We start from the raw sequence: 26,951 nt of genomic DNA, 5'->3' as shown, positions 1-26,951 counted from the left end.
TAACTCAATTTTTCTCAGTTCTGGTCCTCAGGGATTCTGTCCTGCATGTTTTAGGTATTTCCCTTCTGCCACACACCTGACTTGAATAAATGAATGATTCAGGCTTCTGTAGTATATACAGAGGATGTGATGCAAATATTAGAATCAGGTGTTCTGGAACAGAGACACATCTGAAGCATACAGGACAGTGATCCTCGAGGACTGAAATAAACACTGATCCAAATAATACTCTCTCCCCTTTCCTGGTCAGTTTAGGTGGATGTTCATGTTTTGGTCCATCTGCAGTAGTTTCATCCATGTTCAGATGATGGATAGAACATAAGGGACTGCCTGGAAGCTTTGAAAGCTCAGTGAAGATGAACATCCACCAACACAAATGATTGAGATGAAACTGCTTTGGCAGAAATAAAAAAAGCAAAACAAATTAAACATTTGGTATAAACACATTTTGTAAAAAAAAAAAAAAAAAGAAAAAGAAAAAAAGAAAATCTAAATCTGACTCCATCAGTGTGTCGAGCAAAATGTACTTAAATGCAATCAATTTCAAAGCACTAGGATAAAGTTATAGTGTGTCCACAACACTGTAAGGTACATTGGTGCATTGTTCTCCAGAACTAGTCTTTATCACTCTGCTTTTCCTGCACTTACCCAACTCACCCTCAAACTTTTTATCCACCCAGCATCCTACCACCCACCAACCCAACCCTTTACTTTCCTCTTGGTTTGAAGAGCCATCGTCTTTCTTCTCCTCTTCCTCCTCTTCCCTTTTTTGAGTTGAAAAGAGAAGTAAGTGCAGAGCCAGTAGTAGCCTTACTCTCTAAATACTAGGTAATGACATTACCTCACGAAGAACAGCATTTACTGTTTGTAGAGCTCATTTTTAATTTAGAAGGCCTCTCTTCTTGCCTTTGTGTCAGTTATTTTGTGTTTCTTTCACAGTTTCTATCTTTAACAGCTTTTTCTTGCACATAATTCTGGATCATGTTGAATTTAGTGTTTAAAGTCAAATTGAATTTCAGATTTATTTGCTGTCTCAAGTGACTTTGGTTAGGTGAGTTGTGCTTTAATAGCAGAAGACATTGTTCTTTCTAGACCTCATAGACATGAGGTAAAGAAAAAAAATTCTTGTTGTTTATTTCGCTCCAGCAGACTTATGTCTTAGATTATTGGTTCAATTTGTTTGGGTATGTACACTTGTATAGTGGGGTGAAAAAGTATTTGACTTAGGAAACTTATCAGTTATTCACTAATTCTCAGTTGTCGATCCTAAGGGTGTCACAACCAGCTATATAATTAATTTAGGGGGCAATTACTTTTTCACATACTATTTTTTGTAAGTACTCATGTTATACTAATCCAGTACTAACATTTGTGTTATGATCTGAAACATTAAATTAGGACAAAACAACAACAAAAGAAATTCTTAAGGGGACAACCACTTTTTCCTACCACTGTCTGCAAGAATCACTGTTAGTTTAACTTTTCCATGTGTTCGACTCTCTTGCTTTATTGACCATCATTATAGTAATATGGAATATGTTTTGAGACTTACACTAAGTGAGGCATCAAGAAACTAAAATGCGAGTTAGAAGAGTGGCTGAAAAAACAGCGAGAACTTTCTCTTCTGCCCTCACAGAATAGTACAGAATAGAAATACTGACAGAACCATAGTGCAGGATATTTAGCTGTCATTACATTTTAATGCTTATATTCTATTTTAACTGGGTGATCATAGTGGAGGTTGTTTTTCTTGACTTACTTTGAACTCCATTTTAGTCAAAATTATTACAATTTTTTGTACCTGCAGGCTTAACACACTTTACTGCTCTCCCATGTTATTTATTATGTTGTCTACAAATTCTCTTCCGTATCTCAGCTGCGGAGCTCCCAGCTTCACTTTCATTTACTTTAAATGCTGCTACTTTAGACCATAAAAACAGGATTACCAAGGGAACATCAACATTCTCTGCCTTATATCACATAGTTGATGGTTAGATCTACAGCGGTAACATTCTATGTCCAAGTAATTATTTATAGAAATGCAGATAATTGTACATGGAAAATATAACCAGAATCTTACATGCAGCAGTAGAGAGTAACTAACAGCAGCCCTGTTTCTCAGCAATACAGTAGACTGAGTGTCAAGCTACTGTGGATGTAAAGCCAGTGCGTGGGTGAGAGGCACTGCTGATAATACTGCAGCTGGTCCTTTCTCTTTTTATAGCCAAACTGCTCATTTGTGTCTCTTTGACGTCACACACATGCAGAGAGAATGAGATAGATTTTTAACTCAACAGATCTGTTCAGTCTTTCTGTCAATGAATCAAACCCATTTTCTCTAATTTATCAGAATAGCATTTAGTCTTCATTCATATACAACATAAAAGAATATAGAAACAATTATATCTTGTTGTAGGGAAATACTACAACAATAACAAAGATAAAATGAAAGATTTTCATCTTCTCAACAATATGCAAAGCTAAATCAGAGAAGAATTATAGTAAACTTTTGAGTTAAAATACATACACTAAACACTTAGTAGTGCTTATGAGGCTCTCTTTGACAACAAAATTAACTTCAGTGAAGCAGATGTTTGAATTAGCCAGAGAGAATTTTCCAGACGACCTCTGCACATACTGTTCTATGCCAATTAGCCAGCAATTTTACTGAGGTACAGACAATCTGTCAAGCCATATCTGTGAGAGAATCAAGAATGCAGGAAAATGTGATTAGTTCAGGTTCTTTTGGATGCTGGATCATTCTCTTGTTTTTTTTTTTTTTTTTTTTTGCCTTTTTTGCCTTTAATAATAAGTATATGGTTGTGTTTCAGTGTACAACAAGGACTGCTGAGTGGGCCAGTTTGGTGGCTGGAAGTCAGAGAGCAGAGGATAACATCTTCCTGACAACACTTATGTATTTTCTTTCTTGCTATCAGGTACCTCAAGATGAGTGGAGTGGTTTTTCTCCTCTGGGGAAAGAGGATGACATTCCCTGTCGAAGGATGAGGAGTGGCAGCTATGTGAAAGCCATGGCTGAGGATGATAGCGGAGACTCTGACGGAAGTCCCAAACCTTCACCGAAGATGCAGGCACGTCGCGCCAGCTACCTTAAAGCTACACAGCCATCACTTACTGAGATGACCACACTACAGTAAGATTTCTACATTTCCTTTTTTTAAAGTAGATAATTTTAAATAAATTTCTGTTTCATTTAAAGTGTTTATTCATAGTGATTTCTGCTTTAGTCTATTGATGTGCAAAGGATCCTCATGATCTACGCTGGTCTCGTTCACCAGACAGAATGACAAAATGAGACATTAAAGTGTTTCAAAAATAAAAAAATGAAATATTAACTTATGCTTAAATGGAATTACTTCTTCTCTGCATCCTATATTTTGTTTTTTAGACAGTGCCATCTTTCCGCAGACAGCCTCCTCCGTGGACAATGATGTTGTAATTTTCATTCAGGAGTTTTTGTCATCAGACAGTCTTTGTAGTTTATTTGTTTGATGAACAGTCTAAAAAAATTTACATAATTCCTCATTGCTTTGGGTAAGTGCTTCACATTCATGTCGCTTGTAGTGGAAACGGACTAGCTGAAGAAAGATTTCAATATTACCTTTCTACTTAAAAAACGCCCATAAGCTCCTGACCAACCACAAAACAACTCACAGAGTTCAGTACTGGAAGGTACATTGTACCAAGGCTCAGCAGTAGATTGGCTCCACGCATTTGTGGTGTTCCCTGAAGAGTTCGATCTTCATCTTATGAACATTGAACACAGTGAAGTTCATGTTAAGCTTGGTTTTCCCAGAAATTCAGTAAAAAAAAAAAAAGTCTAAATGTTTGCCTTTAATGAAGAACTTGTCATGTTTAAAGCCACACGCTTGACCCACATGCAGAGACACAAAATAAGAGGTGAAGAGAAAAAAAATAGATGAATAAAGTCTATTTCTCTGATTAAACAGATATTTGGTCTAATCTGTGATATAACTGGTCCTACTGGAACAGGATCATCTTGTGCTGACGGTAGGGGAAAAGAAAGGTAAGTTGTAGGCAGAGCTAAATCCAAAAGTACTTCGGGAGCGACCTTACAGGATTGGTGAGGGGCGTCCGCCGGAGAGGGGGATCTGCAGTTGGGAAGCCAGAGCCTGGGGAGTTGACAGGAGGAAGGAGGAGTCCAGTCCGGGGTTCGAGGGGCGGAGAGTTCCCTGCGGCCTCTGATGGGAGAATCGTTGGAGGGCGGGCAGGTAGACAGACAGCTTCGGACAAAATCTCTTCAGGGATTTTTCTCCACGGTACCAGGAGAAGAGAACCTGCAAGAAGACACCAGAATAATTCAGGTAGCTCGAAAACGCAGACGAGAAATACTAAGGACTTAGCTCAGGGTACCATTAGAGGTTAATTCTCAAACGCTGGAGAACCGGCCGCCCGCTCCTTTTATGCTGGAATGATGACGCTGATTACCCACATTGCGCGGACCGATCCTCCAACAGACCGCGACCTACTGGCTCCTCCTGGTGGAAAAGAAAGCTTCCCATAAGACTAAACTCCAGCACCCAACAGAACTGTTGAATCCCTGTCTCTTTCATGTTTGTAATTTCCTATTTTGTGGAGGCTCTGCTCTGGAACCTCTCCAGATGGCTGTAAAGAGAAGAATTCTTCACAAAATGAAGACCATTATCTAAAACTCTGAACATCTTCTTCATCAGACCGCCATACAACAACAAATCTCTTCGCTCAAAACCATAATACTGACTGCTACAGGAGATCCTTCTGGCTCACAGCCATCAGCATCTACAATAACTATTTCAACAAACTTTGATAATATGAATGCTAACAACATATATCTTCCCTTTTGGATTTGAAATTTGACTTTTGTGTGGAGGTTAAAATTGTCTTTCTGAATGTTGGTGAGTGAAATCTGTGCATGTAGAATTTGTCACTCCTGCAGTTTTATTGAACACCACACACTGCGTGACCGACATGTTCTTTGATTTGATGGACCTAAAATTAAAGTGTAAAAGAACATTACAAAATACAGAAAGTTACATTTCAAACATCTCCATGACATCTTCTGGTGAAGGGAGGTTAAAAGAACAGAAAACTAGTCTGCTACCTGGTCGTCTTCAGTTTCATAAGTGTTTGACAATAAACTTTGTTTGTTAAACTAATATACCGGTAAAACGTTTATAAGAATTTGACCTTCTTTTAGTCTTTAAATGCTATATTAACACACAGCTAAGTGAATCTCAGTTGAAGATTTTCATTAAGGGGCAGAATGTTAAAACAAGGGAGTAATAACACAGTACAGGAGAAAGACATTGAATTTTTGGTCTAGGAAAATGGTTGTGTTAAACACATTGGCTATATTAACCCTCCTGTTATGTTTGTTTCTAGGGTACAACAATAATGTTCGTGGGTCAGTTTGACCCGGGGAGTGTTTAATCATGGTATAGTGTTAGATACAAAAATGTTTTGGAGGAATTGTTTTGTTTCTGATTATTAACTCCAATACTAACCATTTCAATCAATATTTGTGCAATGATGTTTTTTTGATTTCTCAGAAATTAAGGATCAATGATGACAACATACTCATTTACTTATTTAGACACACATAAAAAAACAAGAATTTCCTTGAAATTGATCTTTGGTAAATTTTTTTATATTACACTTTTTTTTCCAATGGGTGATCTTTATAATTGAACTTGAGACACACATACTGTTCAGCGACAAATTGACCCACTGATTAAAATCAAGTCCTGCAGAGAGTATTTATGTTTTCCTCCACTTCTGCTGAGTGTCACTCAGTGTGGGTGGAATTTGTCCACAGAAACAGTAAAAGGTTCCCATAAAAAAACTGTCTGAACACCTGCTGTCTCGCAGTTTCCTAGTGAAGTAAAGAGAATAGTGCTAATATTTTAATTATGTAAAATATTATCATTTTAATAAAGTATACCTGACCAAAATAGGGTGTTTTGATTAAATAACACATAAAGTATGTAAGTAATCATCTTACAATCTCAGAGGTGCAGATCAATGTTCCCCTCTTCCAGGCACTTATCCTCAAATTGCCTCTGATCAATGTTTGAGCATGCTTGGGTAATTGTGGCTCTATTGCACAATATAAATTGAGCTTGTTCACCATTTACTTTATTTTAATGATTAGTAGTAGTTTTGAATAACGACAAAGCAATACATGAAAGCCTTCAGGGTTAATATAAAGGGGTGATTTTACTGTGATAATCACTTTCTCTGTAACAAAAACTCAATAGAAAGTTAGCTCACCTGGTAATGAAGCCGGACATTGAACTCAAGCCCATTCTTCATCACATCAGGTGTAGTGTGACTGCCAGGCCCTTCCTTTCTAATTAATCAAAATATTCATATTATAAACAGAAGTGCTTTTTCCTCCCCTACTTATCTAACATGTTTGTGTACAAAAAATGAATTTTTAGCATACATTTAAGAAGGTAGTAAATGACTTGTGTAGTCTGTGTAACAATTATGTTGGTAGGTGAAGATGAATTGGACAGTTTCTGAAATAACTTGATGTTGTCCCTCTGTCAGAATTTCCACAGAGCACTCCCCCAAACTGCAGATCAGGAGTCACAGTTATTTGCGTGCTGTGAGTGAGGTTTCAATCAACAGAAGCCTGGATACACTGGATCCTAAAACTCTCCTTGACCCCAAATCACTGCTGTCTTCACCCCAATACCGGTCACGCAATGAAAGCTACATGAGAGCCATGAGCACCATCAGTCAGGTTGGTTTCCAAGCATCTGTTACTTTGACTCTTTCAATCCAGTTATGCTACTGTGTACACACAAACTGGAGGGAAGCTAACATTTTTAATTAATTTTCATATTCTCTGATTTGAAAAAATGTTAGTAGTGGATTTCTGACTGATATTTTATCACAACTTTTTAATCTGTCCTGTAAATAAAGATGATATGAGAATTTTTTTGTTTCCAACAAATTGTTACTTTTATGTTAGGCTAAAAAAGCCACTATATTGTTCTAACAATGTGTCACTTAAAATGCAGATAGCTGTGGCATTAGTTTCTAAAGATATATCTGGCTGTACAAACAGCTTCAGTCTTCAATAAGCTGGCTCTTGTATGTTAACATTAGTAACTTACCACTTTGCAACCTAACGAAAGTTAACCCATCATACTCCACTGATCATTTAGCTAGATAGCTCATATAGATAACTGTGTTTCTTTAAAAGGGAATTATTCTCCCTCTTCAGGAGACCCAGCAAAGGCAAATGAGACAGACTAGCAGTGCTTGCTGATGTTATCGCCTCAGAAGTGTTACTGTGAAATAGTATCTTTGCCACCTGGAAACTGTGTTAATTGCATGTAATTGCAATCATGAGGCTGTCATACAGCCCTGGTCTTCAGTCAGAGGCCTTTTAAATTTTTTTACAGTACTAACTGTAAATGAAGTTATAGTGACAGCGTTTTTGTGTCACACCCCACAACAACTCTTTGAAGATACATGGATGATATCACAATGCTTTATTTACCCATGGGATCAATAAAATATTTTTGCATTTAATTCAACTGAGTACACAGTGGTTGCACTGTTACCTTGCAGCAAGAAACTCCTGGGTACAAGTCCTGGCCGGGGGTCTCTCTGCATGGAGTTGGCAGAGAATATGCCAACTCCATGGACTTTCTAAGTCACTTAACATGACTATTAATTTGTCTCTCTAAATTCTAGGTGTGAGTGTGTGTGTACATGGTTATTTTACTGTCTGTCTCTGTGTTGTCCTGCGATGGACTGGCGACCTGTCCTGGATGTACCCGTCCATTGACTGCTGGAATAAAGGCACCAGCCCCCCTCACTGTCATAGAAGGATAAAGGTTTAGATAATGGATGGGTGATTGAAATGGATGCTTTGTTCTGGGTTCAATAGAATTTAAGCTGTTTCAGCCGGAAAGCTATATGTGTGAGGTCAGTGACCCTGACCCAGCCAAAAGCCAGATTTGACCAATAAGACAAAAAGGAGGAACTTTATTACAATTTTGTAAGGTCTTAACATTGTTGTTGTAATGAGTAACTGGGCATGCAAGATGTGATGTCACACCTTAAAGGAGGTTGTGGCGGATATGATCACAGACAGCAGACCTACAGCAGGTATCAGGACCTGGGGTTAGCATGGACTTCCTATATTAATCTTTTAAAATCAGTATAATGACTCAGATGACACATGGGATGCAATTGAGACATCCCTATCTTTAACGTATGGACTATTGAAAGTAAAGATATAGCATAGAGTATTATTATGCAGGAATTCCATTTATTGAGCAGATTTTGTTGTAGTATTGTTTATTAAACAGAAAATGTCTGATCTGTTAGTTCCGACATCCTTTTTTACAAATGTTTCTGTGTGGGAATAATTCAATAAAAGCCACATGGATGTTGCCATGTAAGACATATTGGCTGGAGTTTTACTGGTCCACCCAATCCCCACACTCACCCTATGCCCCCCTCACCCCCCTGCCCTCTTTCTTTCTTTTCTGTAGCTGAGTGAGGTTGAAGTGAATGGGCAGATTGAGCAAGTATGTGAGCAAGTCTATAGCGAGATGCAATCTCAAGCTATGGACGCAGGCATGGATAGCTTGGAAACTATGGACACCCTGCCTATGCCAGGTTGCTTCCGTATGCGTAGCCCCAGTTATGTGAGGGCAATCGACCAAGGATGTGCCTCAGAGGATGAAGGACCAGGAGGAAGACCTCTGCTGCTACTTCCATCCTCACCACCACGCACAACTGCCACAACTGTCAGGACCATCCAAAGCAGCACAGGTGAGTGGCAATATAATAATAATAATAATAATAATAATAATAATAATAATAATAATAATAATAATAATAATAATAATAATAATAATAATAATAATAATAATAATAATAATAATAATAATAATAATAATAATAATAATAATATAAACCTTAGCTTGAATTTTTGATACCAGTTTCCAAAAGAAAATAATGTGGTTCTTGTCCTCATGAACCCATTGATGTAAATGTAATCATTTTGAGGGTGACAGTTAAGGGAAGAGACATGAGAAGGAAAAGACATAAGATGTATTGGCCATCGCAACTGAAACAGAAGATCCGTGACTCTATTCATCACAATGGGAAACGTGAGATCTCTTCCCATCAAAGTGGATGAGATGGCAGCAACAACATTCCATCAAAAGAGCTACCAGAAGTTCTGCCTCATCTGCCTGACTGATAAACATGCAACTCTGGACTCATATATAAATATGGACAGCTTTCAGACAGAACCAGGGAGAGCAGTAAGAAGAAAGGAGGGGATCTGGCTGTGTTTGGGAAGGATAGGTGGTGTAAAGCTCTAAAGTAAGGACACCAAACTGCTAGCTGTTACCATGAGGCTGCATTATTTTCCTCTGGAATTTTCACTTTATCATGATAACTGTGCATGTCCCACCCTCTGCTAACCCTGCTGCGGCCTAGGATGTCCTGCACACTTCCACCAGCAGACTCCGAAAATGTCACCCACAGGACCCCTTTCTGATCACTGGGAACACCAGAAATACCAACACACTGGATCTACTTCATGTCAACATCAACAAGGCATCCAGGTCATTGCCTCCCTCGGCCCTGAGGAGCTCAGAAGCTCTAACTTCTTTAGTCCACACAGTAGGAAGAGCAAAGAGCTCTTCTGTGTGGGAAGAGCTTTGTCCTCCTCTTGGGGAGAACATCGACACCATCATGGACATTATCGACTTCTGTGTGCACAACATTGTCCCCATCAGGAAGGTATGGTGTTTCTCCAATTACAAGCCCTGGATCAACAGAGGGTCATGCTCAGTTATCTATGCCTCATGGTGAGGTCTTTAGTGGATCCACTGCAACATCTAGCCAGGACTTCTGAGAGACAAGCTGGAGCTGTCAGGAGTAGACCACCACATCTGCCAGTGGATACCAGACTACCTCACTGGCCTCCCACAGTATGTGAGCACACAGGGCTGTGTCCCTGTGTCTGCTGTATGGGGGCCCCACAGGGAACTGTGCTGGCACTACTCCTCTTCATTATATACACTGCAGACTTCTCCATCAAATCTCCACACTGCCATCAGCAAAACCTCTCTGATGACTGCCATGGTCGGCCTCATCACAGGTGAGTACAGACAGTGGACTGGTGCACCAGAACCACCTCTTGATAATAATGGAGAAAACCAAGAAGCTGGTGGTAGATTTCTGCAGGCGCACCACCCTTACTGATGGCGCACCCCTCCGGTGAACATCCAGGGAGTGGACACTGAGATAATGAACTCTTCTAATACCTGGGTGTTCACCTGAACAATAACCTAGACTGGACTCATACCACTTTACAAGAACCCAACTATGCAAGTTGTGCACTTGGTTTTCATGAGGCCCAAGCTGTCTGAAGAACTTTCAAAATTTCTGAACTGTTTTCTGTCATAATCAATCAGGTTGAATTTCTTAAGAAAAAGCAAAACACTGGAATATTTTTTTCTCTGTTAGATTTAATGACTTATCAGTATGGAACATGACCTTGTGAAGAGAGCATCTGCCACTTATTGACTTCAGACACATTCATCCACATCTTGGCCATAAGCCATGAGCTGCATGTCAGTGTCAGATCAATGTCAGCTCCCCATGCAGTTCCGAGTACACGCAACAAAAATGTATTTAAAGCACAACTCACTTCAACTACAACATATTGTAGCCACTCACAACTCACTTCATCTAAATGTTGTATAGTTGAAGTGAGCTGTTTCTAGTATGACATTAGAAATGGACATATTCATTATTCATGCTATAATAATAATAATAATAATAATAATAATAATAATAATAATAATAATAATAATAATAATAATAATAATAATAATAATAATAATAATAACCTAATTATTATTATTGTTTTTGTTGTTGGATGAGAGATGAAGTGCAAATAAGTTACGAGAAGCTAAAATGAACATAAATAAGGTATAAGAGGAGACGCAATACCACAATAGGTCACCTGACCTATTGTGGTATTGTTTGTGTCAGTGTCTCTGGTTGATGGGAAGTGCTCCCATCTTCCCTGGGAAGATGCAGAAACTTTGTGGATTTGCTCACTGAGTGTGCTTACTGTATTTACTCCAATATCTTTGCTTCTTGACCACATCTGTTAGCATACAATATTTATTAGTTACTGTTTTAGATACAGTGTGGCAGAATATCTAAAAAGGATAATCTACTGGTTAAGTGGAAAAAATGGGTTGTTGGGAATTTGAACATTATGGAGAAAATGTACTTTTTGGTCACAACATTTAATTTATATTACTAATTTCTTCTCCTTTTGTTCTCTCCCACCTTCTGTTTTTTATAGTATCGTCTTGCATTACTACCTATAAAAAAACCCCTCCACCAGTGCCACCACGAACCTCCACCTGCTCTACAGCGTCCAAGCCATATATCTCTATCACAGCCCAAAGCAGCACAGAGTCCGCACAGGTACTGAGAACTGCAACAGTAGTGATGTACAACACAGAGACTGAGTTCAGTCAATCACCTTCTTCCATCTCGCTTTGTGTTAGTGTGAGGAGAGTTGGGGAGTGTTGTTCACCATCAACAGATTTTCCTTTGTGAAAACATTTTCACAAAGGTAAACAAGAAACGCAATATCTGCCACATTTATCATATATTTCTGTTGTCTCTTTAGATTTTTGTGCTGTTATTCATTACTTCCTTGTTTTCTTTCTTTTTATTCTTCACTCTTCCCTCCCACTCTGAACAAGCTGATTCCTGAAGACCTGAGGGATCTACACTGTTCAGACCTGACCAGTGATTTAGAAATTATTTTGGGCCAAGACCTTTTGGTGCTTTACAGAACGATATCAGAATTTCAAAATCTGTCATTTAACAAACAAAGCATTGATCTAAGTCCTTGTGTAATGTGATTCAAGTCCCTGTTGGTGAAATAAGCTGGATCTACCTTATTGTTTTTTTTAAGAGACCAGTAAAGACACCCTTGCAAAATGACTTCTTTTAAACCTTCATGATTATGAAAACCTGAATATATCATGGTAAAAATCTGCTCCCGCAAATAAAGGCAGGGCCGTGCAGAGACCTTTGGAGGGGCAGGGGCTCAAATTTAAAAAAGGGGCACATTGAACAAAAACACTGTACAACAACATAGCAACAACCCATATTAATCAATAATCTAACTGGATCCTACTAGATCCTACTGGATTTGATGGCAATTCGCATCTGATGCGAGTTGCCATCAGATGGGGAAATCCAAAGTAAATATAGTCTATATTTTCCCCAACAGGTATAATGTTTCTGTTTCTGCTGCTGACAGTCCTGGAGGGCTGAGTTGATCTGAGACTGTAGCTGTTAAACAGACCAGAGGAGAGAAAGTCTCTGGTTATAAAGTTATGAAATAAGCTAATTTGCTGCCATTGTACTAATTAAGTCATAATAATATCTATTTAACCTCTAGAACAACCTGGATGCAGAATGATTTATAGACCTAAAGAGCTCAAAGGAGTTAACTCTATATAGTAGTTTGATCTTAGCACCTCTGAGATCTACAATTATAAGACTGGAATATCAAGATAAAGAAAAGTCAGTAGGTGCTGGTAGGGGCCATTTGGGGGCCTCCAAACATTCAGGGGCCTCCAGACACTCAGGGGCCCATAGAAATGGTTTAACTGTAACACAGACCATAGATCTAAACCTGTAGCATTATTTATAGAGAATGACACTGTTATTATATTTTATTTAATGCATTCAGCTGAGAAAAATAAATAGTACATTTAGGATTTAATTAGGAAGTTTACTTTGTAAAAGTTTAAAGAATCAGTTTGATGATTTGACTTTTGTGTTACCATGGCTACAATACAGTGTAATCTTTGTGTTTGAATTGGGTTTGTTCACAAATACATCACAGCAAATAACCAATAATCAGTGATTGATTTTAAACTCTGCCAATATACCTGGTCTCCCTCTCACAGATTCACTTTATCGATATTTAAACATGTTAGTGATGCTGAGGTTCTTAGTAGGACGGGTTCTGGGGGAGGAGAGGTTCTGTCTAAGGCCCCATATTACCTTGGGCCGGTCCTGCATGAACAGCCGCTGCGATGCACATCTCTGGAATCTACCTCTATCAGTCCTCCGATGCTTTGAAGAAATTTTGATTCATTTCATTGTGGCATGTTTGGCTTTTTGCTGCAATTTTAATTATTGCTACAATATTTTCTCTGATGTTTATTTTGTGATCTCTAATTGCTTTTGGGCTGAATCTTCCTTTAACACTTCAGGTTCTGCAGTAACTTCTATTTACAGCCGCCTGGTAGAAACGTGATGGTACCGGGGCTTTGAGTTGCGTCGCGACTCACGGTGACAGTCTGTACCATGTCTTATATCAGGATGTCTGAAATAAAGACAGACATTCTTTATATCTGTCTTTGGACCAACTCCTGTAGTGAACCGGGCATTTAGCAGCCTGATTAAGGTAAAGTCAGAAGTTTTCTCTGCAGCCGAAACATTTCTGTGTTTAGGGGCGAGGAGGGTTTAGTCCCGCTACTGGGAGGACAATTAAGAAAATATAAATAGAAACAGTTTTTCTAACATCAACATCAAACCTACGTTTTTATTCACAAACCAGTGTATGAAAAAATATTCTTGCCCATAATTTGATAGAGGACACAGATCAGTCCCCCTCCTCCTCACCATGGACCCAGTGTCTGAACAACATGGAGTCATTATTAGACTGAGGGCAGTTAGACTAGTTTATTTTGCTAAATTATTATATTTAGCTAAATATTATTGCTGAGGGGCACAAGCAGGCCTTCTGACATACAGATTAAAAATAAAAAAATAAATAAAAAATACTTTTTTGGAGAAAAAAACCCTCAAAAAGGGCATAGGGGCATCAAGGATAAAAAGGGGAGGGGCTCAAGCTCCCTTCGCCCCCCACCCTCCTCTGCACGTGCCTGAATAAAGGCATTTGCTTCTCCTATCAAAATATGTCCAAATCTGCATAGTGTACAGCAGTACACTTTTGATATGCCTGTGGTAAAAACAGAATGCTATTCTATATCCAAGGTAATACATGCCAGTGACAGAAATTGTCTTTTTGTTCTTAAACCAACCAGGATGCCTATATGGAAGATGAAGGGCCCAGAGGAGACATGACAATCCAGTCAGGGCTCAGCAACTCAACAGAGAGTATTGACAGCATGAAGGCCTTGACAGCTGCCATAGAAGCTGCTAACGCTCAGGTTTGTGATTGTATTTTATGACTGTAAAGTAAGATGTGCAAATGATTTCACTGCCAATTTATGAGTTTTGGACATAACTACTTGTATCACAATTTAATGTCTTGAAAATATGTACCGCTCACAAAAAGAAGAAACAGGGGTTTGGAGAGTTTATGAATACTGTGTATTCACTGTCTGGTTGGTCCTGGGACGTATACTCAGGTGTAACATATATACACTATATTGCTAAAAGTATTTGCTCACCCATCTAAATGATAAGAATTTGGTGTTCTAATCACTTCCATGGCCACAGTGTATAAAGTGAAGCGCTTCGGCAGGCAGACTGGTTTTACAAACACTTTGAAAGAATGGCTCACTCTCATGAGCTTAGTGTATGCCAGTGTGGAACTGTGATAGGATGCCACCTATGCAACAAATCCACTCTTGAAATTTCCTTGCTCCTAAATATTCCACAGTCAACTGTCAGCTGAATAATAAGAAAATTTACATTTTTGACAATTTCTAAATTTTTCTAAATAAATCCATCTTACTTAAGTTGTTTTTCCTGGTGCATTTTTGACTGATGCCACTTATACTCTTGAGTGACTTATGCTCCTTTTCCACTGGCTCCAATGGACCTAGTTCCACTCTACTCAGTCTGCTTTGCAAGCATTTCCACTCGCCTTTTTTCAGCGTTGTATCTGCTTTGTTGGTCCCTGCTCTGGAGTAGGGTCCGCCAGGGCCCTACGTACATAGGCACTGATGTTTAAACTTATTTTAGTGACTGAGGTGTTCCACAGTCTCAGTTTAAGAAAAACTTGACTCTTGGTCATTGCAGAAGAATTCAACTAAAATACTTATGTTTAAGATTGACCGTTTGGGTTTTGCTGTGAAACTTTGACACAATTGAGTGTTCCAGTGGGCTTAGTGATCCAAACACATGTGATATTAGTATGTAATGGAGAAAATAGGCTGACATTAGACTTATTAAAACACCTTTAAAAAATTTGAACCTTTAATAATCCTGTTAATAATTTGTGTACTAGGGTTAAAAGTCAAGAAGTCAAATGATAGAAACAAAACTATGCTAATATTACAAACATTTGTCAGATGTCCATAGCTGTCTCAAACGGCAGTCCTTTTTATTGGTGTCCCTTGTCCTACGCACATGAATTAAATGTCAAAACTGTTAATGAGCTAATATTGGAGCCAGGTGTGCTAAAGCACAGAGATATACGAAAGACTGAGGAAAGGAGTTTTAGACCCTTGATCTAGAATTGGGACAGAAGCTTATTGATGAGTACAAATAGAGAGAGGTCAAGGTTCACTTGCTTTGAAAGTTCAAAGTGATAATGAGTTTCTTTCCCATAAACACTACATTTAAACTCTGACTGGAGCTGTCTCTACTTAGGTGCATGGACCAGCCAGTCAACATGTCAGCAACAGCACGATGACAGTCAGCACTGCCAGTTCCCCACACCTCAGCAGGGGGCAAGTTGTAGAAGAACATCGGGATGAATACAGAAAAGAAGCACTCAGGAAGGGGAAATGTCTCTCCATAGGCATCCAGGTACAGGATTTGTAACGAATTTACTTTACACAACAGAAAAATCAAAGTGCATTAGAGGAAGGTATGCTGAAGTATGGAAGAATTGTGTAGTTTAGATTTTTTTGTGTCCTGTAGGTTGATGGACCAGAAGAGATTCCAGATCCAGAAGACCCCTCCAAATTCACGTCTGTGGGGGTACAAGTGGAGGATGATCGAGGGTGAGGGTGATCATTACAGTGAAAAAAAATCTAAATATTTTTCGATTTCGATTTCCATTATATTCTTTCACAGAAGAGAATATAATAGAATAGAATAGAATATACTTTATTGATCCCCAAGGGGAAATTGCTTATTAGTTGACAACCTACTTCATCCAAGGTGTTAAATATTAATAAAACAAATACAAGCATAGGAGAGAAACTTCTACATATGAGTACAAAGAAAATTCAGTTTAAGTTACTCAGAGTGAAGTCTAATGGCTGCAGGCAGATAGGGTTTCCTGTGTCATTCTGTGGTACACTTTGGTAAAAGGAGTCTCTGGCTGAGGGTGCTCCTGTATCCAATCAGCACATCATGAAGAAGATGAGACGCGTTGTCCAAGATGACCTGTACCTTGGACAGGATCCTTCTCTCTGACACTACTGTCAGAGAATTCAGTGGTGGATCAGTTTGTTCAATCTGTTGGTGTCCTCCACCTTCAGCCTGCAGTCCCAGCACGCTACAACATAGAGTATGGCACTGGCAACCACAGACTCATTGTACATTCTGAGCAAGGTCTGGCAAATGTTGAATGACCTCAGCCGCCTCAGAAAGTAGAGGTGATTTTAGGCGTTTCTGTACACACCATCAGTGTTCTTAAGTCCAGTTCATTGCCAATGTGGAGTCCCAGATATTTATAGTTCTCCACAATGTCCACACTGATCCACTGGATGGTAACAGGGGTCACCAGCATCCTGGTCCTCCTCAGATCCACCACCTGTTCTTTGGTCTTTGTCACATTGAGCTGCAGATGGTTCAGCCCACACCATGTGACAAAGTTGTCCACAGCAGCCCTGTACTCAGTCTCATCACTCTCTCTGATGCAACCAACCACAGCTGAGTCATCTGAGACTTTCTAGAGATGACAGGTCTCAGTGCAATAGCTGAAGTCAGTTGTATAGAGGGTGAAGAGGAAGGGAGAGAGGACAGTCCCTTGTGGAGCTCCTGTGTTGCTGACAACACTGTCTGATCGCTAGTGTCCCAGGTGCACAAACTATGGTCTGCCAGTTAGATAGTCCACAATCCAGGACACAAAGGAGTGAGGGGGTGGTGGTGGTGGGGGGGGGGGGGGGGGTCGATCTGTATATCAATCAGTTTCTCACCCAGTAGAGATGGATGGATGGTGTTGAATGCACTCAAGAAGTCACAAAACTATTCTCACAGTGCTTGCTGACTGGTCCAGGTGAGCGTACATGGTTAGATGATGGTGTCCTCAACTCCAAGTCTGGGCTGTTAAACATACTGTAAGGGATCCAAGAGTGGTTGGACCAGAGCTGCTACAGTCCAGTAGCATCCTGGTGACAGGATGTGTCTCTCCAGGGTCTTCTTAATGTGGGAGGTCAGTGCCACAGTCATTGTAATCATTTACAATGCAATCTGTTTTCCACATCTCAGGGACCCTCTTTGGATGCAGTATCATGTTGAAGATTTGCTGGAGGACTCCACACAGCTAGATAGCACAGACTTTGAGCACCCTCGGACTCACACCATCAGGGCCTGCAGTCTTGCACTGTGGAGTCTCACCAGCTGTCTTCTAATATCTTCAGGGAGAGTGTTTACTGTACAGGTGACCAGCTGAGAGGTGGGGGGAGGGTCACTGAGTACAAGACGAGGGAAGGAGATGTGAAGGTGAAACTCACATGGGTGGACAGCAGCAGGGTATTGATGGGAGTAAGAGGTACAGGGGCCGCATTATCAAATCTGTTAATCAACAGGTTGAGTTCACTGGTTCTGTCAACGATGCCCTCAACTGATCCACAGCCTGCTGATCTGAACCCAGTGATAGTCCTAATCCCTCTCCAGACCTCTGATGTTTTTCTGTTGGAGTTTCCTCTCCAGCTTCCTCTCATGTTCCTCTTTAGCTCTTCTGATCTTCACCTTCAAGCACCTTTGAATTACTCTCACATCATCCGTTGCCATCTCTGAAAGCCCTCTGCTTCTCATTCAGGATGATTTTGATCTCCTTTGTTACCCAGGGCTTGTTATTTAGGTAACAGATGATATGATATCATATCATTTTATATTTCATCATCTCAAATGATGAAATATTGCTTGTTATTTGGGTAGCAACAGGCTGGCTCTTCAAAAAGTACCGAGGTGCAACAGGCTATGATCAAACTTTGAATGGAAGAAGGGGGGAGGGGGGGATTCCAGGTAGATTCCAGGTAGATTCCAGGTAGATTCCAGAGATGTGCATCGCAGCGGCTGTTCATGCAGGACCGGCCCAAGGTAATATGGGGCCTTAGACAGAACCCCCCCGCCCCCAGAACCCGTCCTACTAAGAACCTCAGCATCTCTAACATGTTTAAATATCGATAAAGTGAATCTGTGAGAGGGAGACCAGGTATATTGGTATATGTAATCCTACAATAACATGATATCACTTTGGCATGTTGTTGGCATACTGACAGCCACGCTATCTATCTTCTGATTAAGAACAGGGCTGCCCGCACTGACGCGGCTCAAGGATTATGTCACACGCAGCGCCGTGCGCAGTGACCTAGTGCCCGTAAATTTAATGGTCCAATGAAGGTAATTTAAAAAACAGGACATTTCCTCACTTTCTAAAAAAGACCCGGGACGCCCGGGACAGGACGTGAACTACGGACATGTCCCGGGAAATACGGACGTTTGGTCACCCTATATTATATAGAGTTAACTCCTTTGAGCTTTTTGGATCTATAAATCATTCTGCATCCAGGTTGTTGTAGAGGTTAAATAGTAAAGTGAAAATGGCAGCAATTTTGCTTATTTCATAACTTTATAACCAGAGACCTTCTCTCCTCTGGTCTGTTTAACAGCTTCAGTCTCAGATCAACTCAGCCCTCCAGGACTGTCAGCAGCAGGAACAGAAACATTATACCTGTTGGGGAAAATATAGACTATATTTACTTTAGATTTCCCCATGTGATGGCAATGATGTAGTAGGATCCAGTTAGATTCTTGATTAATATGGGTTGTTGCTATGTTGTTGTACAGTGTTTTTGTTCAATGTGCCCCTTTTTTAAATTTGAGCCCCTGCCCCTCCAAAGGTCTCTGCACGGCCCTGATCCTATATTAAACCAATACGGGGCATGTATTGGTCCATATTTTTATAATTTTCCAATAGACATGCCTATCACACACATATCAGCACTAATTGTAACAATAATGACCGAAATAAAACAGGAAATATTAAGGTCAGCTAAATTGTGGTGGCGGGATCTACACAAATCCCCCCCTCCTTCACCTCAAGAACACTACAGTTTGATGCTTCTATCATGGTTACCTAGAGATGGACACTATGCAGCCGAGGTGAGCTGCTATCAACCTGGGTCTTTTTAAAATGTCCTCCTAATACTCCACCATGTTCTTAGAAGCAAAACATCTTGCAAAAACACAATGAGAAGACATAAATCTCAGGCTGAAATGTCTTAGTGAAGATGAATACAGACATTTTAAAGAATGTGCCCATTGTGGCGCAGTGTGCTATATGATATCAGACAGAATGCTTCAGTAGAAGAACACTGCAGACCCGCCAGAACCTAGAAGAACCAGACATCAGTGTCTTTTCAACCCTCAATCATCTCCTGAGGCTGATATGGTACAGAACACTTTGCTATGATTAAGTTTCTTATTGTGCTTTTAGTAGACTATTATGGTTTGATTATTTGCTTAGGATGTTGAGTTTGGATGATACTTTATTTAATCTCTAATAGTATCAGGTAAAATAACATAATTGATCATTTAAAGAACAAATCACTCTAATAGATTACCAGTACATCCATAAATATTTCCTACTTTAAAACTGTTTGTTAGGACTTTTTGTGTTTTCTTTAGAAATGTTGATATTTTTATGAATACATTGCTCAGAATTCATTTAATGTATTAGTTCACTATTATTTTATTAATGTGGTTTACCAGTTTGGATAACCTGACATCCCATTAATGAAAAAAAAAAAAAACATGCTAACCAAAAATGCACCAGACCCAGACTTACAGCCCCTGGGCGGCTCTAGCCAATGGTCAACAGTGTAAATATAATTTGTTGAGACCCAGCGGTGGATCTTTTCAACCTTCACAAGTTTTTTTTAAAATGAATTCAAAATTATAGTGCTGCACTTTTAGCTGTTGTATTTAGATAGGATCATACTTTCCATCTGCTGGATCAGGGGTCAGTAACCTGTATCTCTGGATATACAAGTGGCTCTTTGGCTCACTTAATATATCAAATGAAGAAATAATGCCGTTTTTTGTTGTAGTTGTTTAATTTTTTAAGTGTCACCATGAAAAAATCAGCCAAACCTAACTCCTTATTTGTATAAAAATTTTGGTAAAACTATAAAATGCCAGAATGTGCACCTTTATATTTTTGGCTGTCTTGTGACATAAATGTTAAATCAGGCATTATGATCAGTTACTCAGTACTTGATTAGACCTTTTACAAATATTTTTTACACTTGCTTATTTAAAGCTAAAGTCATTTATGGTTCCTTTCTATTTCTATTTAAGTAAAAACCCATTGAACGTATGCTATTCTGATTGGAGTACAATTTTAGGGTGCTCTAACCAACCTGTATGTATGAATAATTGTTCTATGAATCTTTTTTTTTTTTTTTTTTACAAAAAACATTGCCATAAAACAATGTCTATCACTGCAGCAGGCATCCCACCCCACGAGAGTAGGACGACGTTATTTCTGAAAGGTGGCAACCCTGTCAGAGGGAGGAATGTAAATAGTCACCACAATAACATGGGAATATTCACGGTTCAAGTAAAATGGGCGGAGACGTCCGGGCTATAGTTCGTTCCTTGACCATTATGTGAACAGGATTGCATGACCAGTTGTTTATTAGAGCGGCAAGCTCTATGCATTAAGTATATTTAGAAAGACATTGCAAAATGTAAAAGTGTTGACTGAATTGTGTCTTGACAGTAGATATTGACGGTTCGTTTTCTTGGATGTCTAGATATCGAAGGCTTCAGCGCTCCAACAGTGTGACAGCAGCTGTACAGGTAAGCAGCAAGCTTGTGTTGACAGGTTCTGATTAACAATTTGGATTGGGACGAGTTCTGTCTGCTGTTCCAAGCTTTATCCAACAGCTCTGTTGGATAAAGTTTGCCAACAGAGCTGTTTTCCTTCTTCATAAACAAAGCGCTCTGCTCTACACATTGGAATTAATGAATGACTATACTTTATTAATTAATTATTAATAAATAGAGTCCTGGTGCTGACCAGAGTTCTGAGTGGGTCATAGGACAGAGAAATGGAGAAACAGCAGCACGTGACTGGTTTGTCTTCTGTTACTGATCTTTCACTGTGAAAGTCTGTATATCTATACACTTGTGTGATATCTTGCTCTTTAGAGATGTGTTTGCAGAAAAGTTATCATGAATGATAAAGTTTCATAACTTTTCTGAATGATGATTCAGACTACTTTTTCCGGACCATGGATAATGTGACTCAGGTAGAGGAATAAATCTGACTTCCATTGCAAAGCCTTTTTTGGCTAAAATATAGAATATCATGTCGATCTTGACAGAAGACATGAAGGAATGAGAAATCATTTGGAAATATGCTGCACTAGGCTATTTACAAAACTAAATATAAATTTCACACAAGTAAATATTAAGTTAATTCTTGGATCCTCTTTATTTCCCAATCCAGGCAGATCTAGACCTGCCAGACCTCCTGGACACTCCCCTAGACTCTCCACACCCTCACAGAGGACGCCTGGCCTCCTGTGGCATGTCTCGGAAGTATTCCCGCGATGCAGCCACCTCCACTGTCAGCATTCAAGGCTCAGGGAACCATTACCATGCCTGCGCCTCAGATGAATATGATGATGTTGGTTTTGACCCGTCCATCCTCCCCCCGCCTGACCCCTGGATAGATACTGTTACTGATGACCCACTTGATGCAGACTTCAACAGCTCTGCTATTCTGGAGGTATATGAACTTGTTTTACTCATTTTGGTTTGCTTTTAATGCATATCAATCATTTCAATCATCTTTTACACATTCTTGATATTGGTGACCAAAGTCCTTCACAAAATATATATAGAAAAGTAAGGATGCACCAATATGAACATTTGGGTTGGAACTGAAATCCAATATTATTACTGCTGTTATGACCGATATCTGATCAGTCATAGACAGTTTTCAAGACTGTGGGATGAAAGAGCACATAGAGTCAAAGCTCAGTCAATGATCAAGTCTAGGAGAGAGATGGGGTTTAACACTGAAAGACAGGGACAAGTGTATCATCCATAAAAGGAGATCAATAAGTTGTTGGCAGCAGAAGCTCATCTGATGATACCTCCAGGAAGGTGTCACAGCTTAACAGAAACCAGACCAGGTGTACACTGGCTTCAGAGAAAAAATACAGAGAACAAAAAATTAAGAGCTGAAATAACAGCTTTTAATTATAATAAAATGTTCATGTTAATTCAGGAGCATTGGAGAGAAGTTGGAGTAAGGAGCAGAGAGAGGAAATATGCAGCCTAAGCCAGACAGACAAACAGTTTTATCAGAAAGTAAAGTTTTAAATCTAGTCTAAGCAGGGTGTCTGCCTCACCCCTTCTCTAAACTGTATTTAGAGCAGGGTTGTATATTCAGGGGTGTATTCCCCTAGTTCACCCTGAACTAGCTTATGATGTTCCTCACACAGACTAAGAAAAAACACAATAATTATTAAAGACTCGCCAAAGCAACATGTGTATAAATAAGATAATGAATGCATTTTACTGATGACTGTCTTTTCAACGGTGCTCTCCATGAACCCATGAGAGGAAAACTTCCTGTCAGCCAGTGTTAGTGTGTGCTTCACCTCAGTGAGTCAAATGCTGGCCTGTTTGCTGGACAATTGTCAAGTCTGGAGGCTTCCCTTCCCCATGACTGTGTGGGTCATAATATAATAATAAACCTTGGGTGTGCTGTGGTGGCGTAGGGGATAGCGCGACCCACATTTGGAGGCCCTCAGTCCTTGACACAGCGGTCACGGGTTCAATTCCCAGACCCGGCAGATGTTTGCCGTATGTCTTACCCCCTCTCCTGCCCCCTTTCCTGTCAGCCTACTTTCAATTAAGGGATAATGGAGCCCACAAAAGACCCCCTAGAGGGGAAGAAAAAATAATAATAATAATAATAATAATAATAATAATAATAAACCTTGTCAAATGGGCAGTTTGACGTGTTATTATGTGAACATTGTCATGTTATCTGAACATGTAATGTTCAGTGTCAGATGCTAAATTTCTGACATTTGAAATATGTTACAGAATCTACGTTACATTTTTTATCTTTTGAAATAACTTAGATTTTTAATCATATTTTTTTGTTTTAAAGTATTCTGTACAATTTCTGAGAAAATGCATTCCTCATGACACACTTCTTTTTAAAAAGTTCTCCAAGTGTGTTTTAGATTTAAAATACACATTCCCCAATATGTATTTTAATATTTAGAACACACCTAAATATAACATTTAATTTCAAAATGTGATCTGCTTTAGATTGTGTTATTGCTGTGCATGTGTGGAAAATGTTAGCGTTAGAAGAATGAATGTTCACATTTCCTTCTGTTTAACCTTATTTTAAAATATTTATTTATCAGAAGCTGAAAATGTTGACCTTGCCCATTAGTGAAAGATAAACCAGCAGTTACTTTCAGCCTCATTCAGGGGTTTCTTGTAGTTTTAATGAACATTTCATGTACACTATTTTGACAGTATGTGCAAATCTGAATATTGTGATGTAAGGTGGTACAACGATCGGTCTGTCAGAGAGATGGACGCTGGTTCCTGAAGCTTCTTCAAGCTGAGACCGACCGCATGGATGGATGGTGTCGGCAGATGGAGCTCGACCAGCGGGAGAATGAGTTGCCTGAAGACAGTAGGTTTTATATGTGTTTGTTCATCGTTCAGCCTTTTAGCAAACATTTCAGGATAAATAGTGCAACACACATCTTAAATATTAAATCTGAATAGTATACAATTCACTTTTTTATTGCAAAGCTCATACAAAGGGTGTCAACCATAAAAAATGTATAAGGTCCACAATTATGGAAAATTCCCATTTTGCATATTTCTGTCCTTCTTTTGGGTATTTATGGCTTCTAGAAATATTCCAAGAGCAAAAGAAACTGAACACCCAGCTGTTTTCGGAATACGTATATGTACTGCTGGTATTTGCAAGACAGTTTGTTTCAAAAACTTCTAAATTGTTGCACCAGAACATTTTACAAACCAACCCCAAGTGGACCTCCACCCGTTTCTTTACAGGTTTGTTCTGCTGGTTTAACACAATGACTGCTTGAAAAGTTGTAGTTTGTACAGGAAATTTTAAGCAGAAATCCTCTGAAAACTACCAACAGTTCATGACAGAATTTACCAAAATGCTTCAAGTGAAGGAAGAATCAGTTTCTACTTCCTCACAAATATGCAGATGGCGATGTAAGTATGGTACATAATGATGTGTTGCATGTTTTCTGTTGTTTGGCAGAAACGTGGTTTGTCATTTAGCACACTAGCCTCTGCTAGTCATGTGTCTCACTGTATGTTACTCACAATCAGTGTGTCCGAATTCAGGGTCTGCATCTTTCGGAGCGTATGAATGTCTTTGCGTCAAAGGACCTGGTCTACGTAGGACAGGCACTTTGAAGGCCACGAATATTCGACGACTGGAAGAGAAAAGATGTGAATTTGGACAGGTCTAGTCATAGACAAAGTAAAGAATAGACGCTATATAACATTGCGGTTAAACAAAGCTATTATGTTTGAGTGCTTCACTTTAATCAGTCAAACTGATTTGCTAAGTAATAAATTAAATACTTTGGATAACTAAACATTATGCTGCTAGACATTAGCTGACTGAACAATTTTGCCGTTTAACTTCCACTGATTGGAGAAAGCTATTGGAAGTTTGAAAACAATGTGCTGGGAGTCAGGCATTCTCTCCCTCTAAACCGAATCTGGATCGCCCTGGGGAGCTGGCTGTCAATGCAGCGGGAGCAGACATCTCTGAAAATATTGTCACAGCAATATTGCAATTAGGTGGCATATTACTAAATCAAGAAGAAATCTGAGATTTACACAGCTACATTCTCACTTAAAAACATGGTAAAATTTAATGTTGTGTCACTTAGAGTGTAATATAGCAAAGATAATTTGCTGCTCTTCACCACCGCTGCTATTTTTCCCAAACACCCAGTTTGGACCCTTAATGAATCGTAGGATATGGTGGGTCATGAAGGATACACTGGACCTGTCCAGTACACGGAGATGTATCAGCATGGATGATGAACCCACGATGCATCACAGAGACATCACCCTAATCTGAATATTGCCTCAGTATTTCAGGTTCCAGATTCAACCCCCTTTTCTTAGTGCCTGTTGGGGGAGTTTCTCTCAGAATCCGTGTTGCCTGCACACATGGCATATTTCATGAAACCTGCTGGCTGTAGGCCAAGGTTTGTGTACCTGGGTCCAAAGCTGGCATTCTGATTGCTGTTTGGTTTCTGCTTCAATAGCAGCACATATCTCATGTGATAACTTAAAGCAGGGGTCTCAAACTCCAGTCCTCAAGGGGCCGCACTCCTGCAACTTTTAGATGTGCCTCTGCTGCACCACACCTGAATAGAATAATTAGGTCATTAGCAAGGCTGTGGAGAACTGATCTGCATAAGGAGGAGGTGATTAAGTCATTTCATTGCAGTGTTTTGTACCTGTGACACATCTAAAAACTGCAGGACAGCGGCCCTCGAGGACTGGAGTTTGAGACCCCTGACTTAAAGCCTCTCTTAAGTGGCAGTGTTGCTTTTAGTTAGGCTCATCTAGTGGGAACCTAAAGTTGTAACCAACAACAGTTAATTGAGGAACATTTAATTATGTCTGCTTATTTCAGCAGGGCACTGATAAAAAAGCACAAACCCAAATGGCACAGGACCAAATTTAGAGTCCACTAAAGTAAGGTTTTCAAGTCCATGCATTAAGTTGAATACCCCTGGTTGCGGACATGTCTTTCAGTCTCTCCTCACCATGATGTGAGGATCTGGATGAGGACCTTCCAAATGAGATACGTCAATTTTAATCTAGATTTTATTATTTCGTGTGACCTTTCAAACCATAACAGTGACATTAATCACCTCCTTGTACTTGACTGTAATGCGGAAATCAAGTTAGTAATGCAAAAACGCTTTCCCAAACTTTAAATATTAAAATGTTATTATAAATTGTGTAAGATAATATCAGAAAGCATATACAAAAAGCAATACATACTATTCACTTTTATGTTTATCTTAGAAACCCATTACCATCTTTGAATATCTAAGAACTCATTCACTCACCTGCACATGGCCTGTGTGCACTTCACAGCAGTCCTAACCCTGTTTTTATCTCTTGCCACTGGTTTACATACTGCCATTTCATTTGTAGTCTCTGGGGCAATTTCCTATAATTACAAATGATTAATAAACAAATAAGTGAAAACAAACTATTAGTCTAAGGTCACCAAGTTTAAAAAAATATTCATTTCCGACCTTTGTTGTTGCCCGGTGCCAGATCTGCAGTGAACTGGTGCATGACAAAGGAGATGGTATTGTCTTATAGCCCATAACACTGTAGAGAGTATTTTGAAACAGAAGTCCCACCATGTGATTACATGGTGCAAGAACATGGCATGCACTTCAGTTCCACCACACCACCGCAGAATCAAGTGAAACCTGCTAATAGAGACATAAAAAATTTTATTCCTATGTTATGTTGATGTCAGCTTTCTACTGCCAAGTCTGAAGCTACAAGAAAACAAAAAAGAAAAAAACTTAACACTCTAAATATAACATTTAATAAATATTCATCTGAGAAGGTAATTAACTTTCTTCATTTTCTAAATTGACCCGTGACATCTT

General features: G+C 39.4%; 1 protein-coding gene and 1 long non-coding RNA gene across 5 annotated transcripts in view; one reads left to right on the top strand and one right to left on the bottom strand.

Moving 5' to 3' along the window:
- dlgap1a (discs, large (Drosophila) homolog-associated protein 1a) overlaps nucleotides 1–26,951 on the top strand; it is an 84,210-nt gene that overhangs the window by 33,898 nt on the left and 23,361 nt on the right. For all 4 annotated transcript variants that reach the window (XR_006372284.1, XM_044133407.1, XM_044133409.1 and 1 more), the window contains 10 exons: nucleotides 2,937–3,151; nucleotides 6,571–6,766; nucleotides 8,535–8,817; nucleotides 11,381–11,505; nucleotides 14,157–14,282; nucleotides 15,673–15,831; nucleotides 15,946–16,028; nucleotides 21,018–21,063; nucleotides 21,716–21,997; nucleotides 23,806–23,938. Coding sequence is in view for 3 of the 4 variants with exons in the window: in XM_044133407.1 (XP_043989342.1) it covers nucleotides 2,937–3,151; nucleotides 6,571–6,766; nucleotides 8,535–8,817; nucleotides 11,381–11,505; nucleotides 14,157–14,282; nucleotides 15,673–15,831; nucleotides 15,946–16,028; nucleotides 21,018–21,063; nucleotides 21,716–21,997; nucleotides 23,806–23,938 (1,648 nt within the window). In the remaining variant the exon portion in view is untranslated. The remainder of the gene's footprint in view (nucleotides 1–2,936; nucleotides 3,152–6,570; nucleotides 6,767–8,534; nucleotides 8,818–11,380; nucleotides 11,506–14,156; nucleotides 14,283–15,672; nucleotides 15,832–15,945; nucleotides 16,029–21,017; nucleotides 21,064–21,715; nucleotides 21,998–23,805; nucleotides 23,939–26,951) is intronic.
- On the bottom strand, nucleotides 23,853–26,761 carry LOC122840778. Its single transcript, XR_006372285.1, has 3 exons — nucleotides 26,391–26,761; nucleotides 24,613–24,725; nucleotides 23,853–23,929 (listed from the first exon to the last, which is right to left on the bottom strand). It is a non-coding gene; the product is annotated as an uncharacterized LOC122840778 (long non-coding RNA).

The sequence above is a fragment of the Gambusia affinis genome, linkage group LG12, assembly GCF_019740435.1.
Source record: "Gambusia affinis linkage group LG12, SWU_Gaff_1.0, whole genome shotgun sequence".
NCBI classification, from domain to species: domain Eukaryota; kingdom Metazoa; phylum Chordata; class Actinopteri; order Cyprinodontiformes; family Poeciliidae; genus Gambusia; species Gambusia affinis.
Note: the sequence above shows the minus strand (reverse complement) of the source record. Positions and strands in the feature narration are given on the sequence as shown.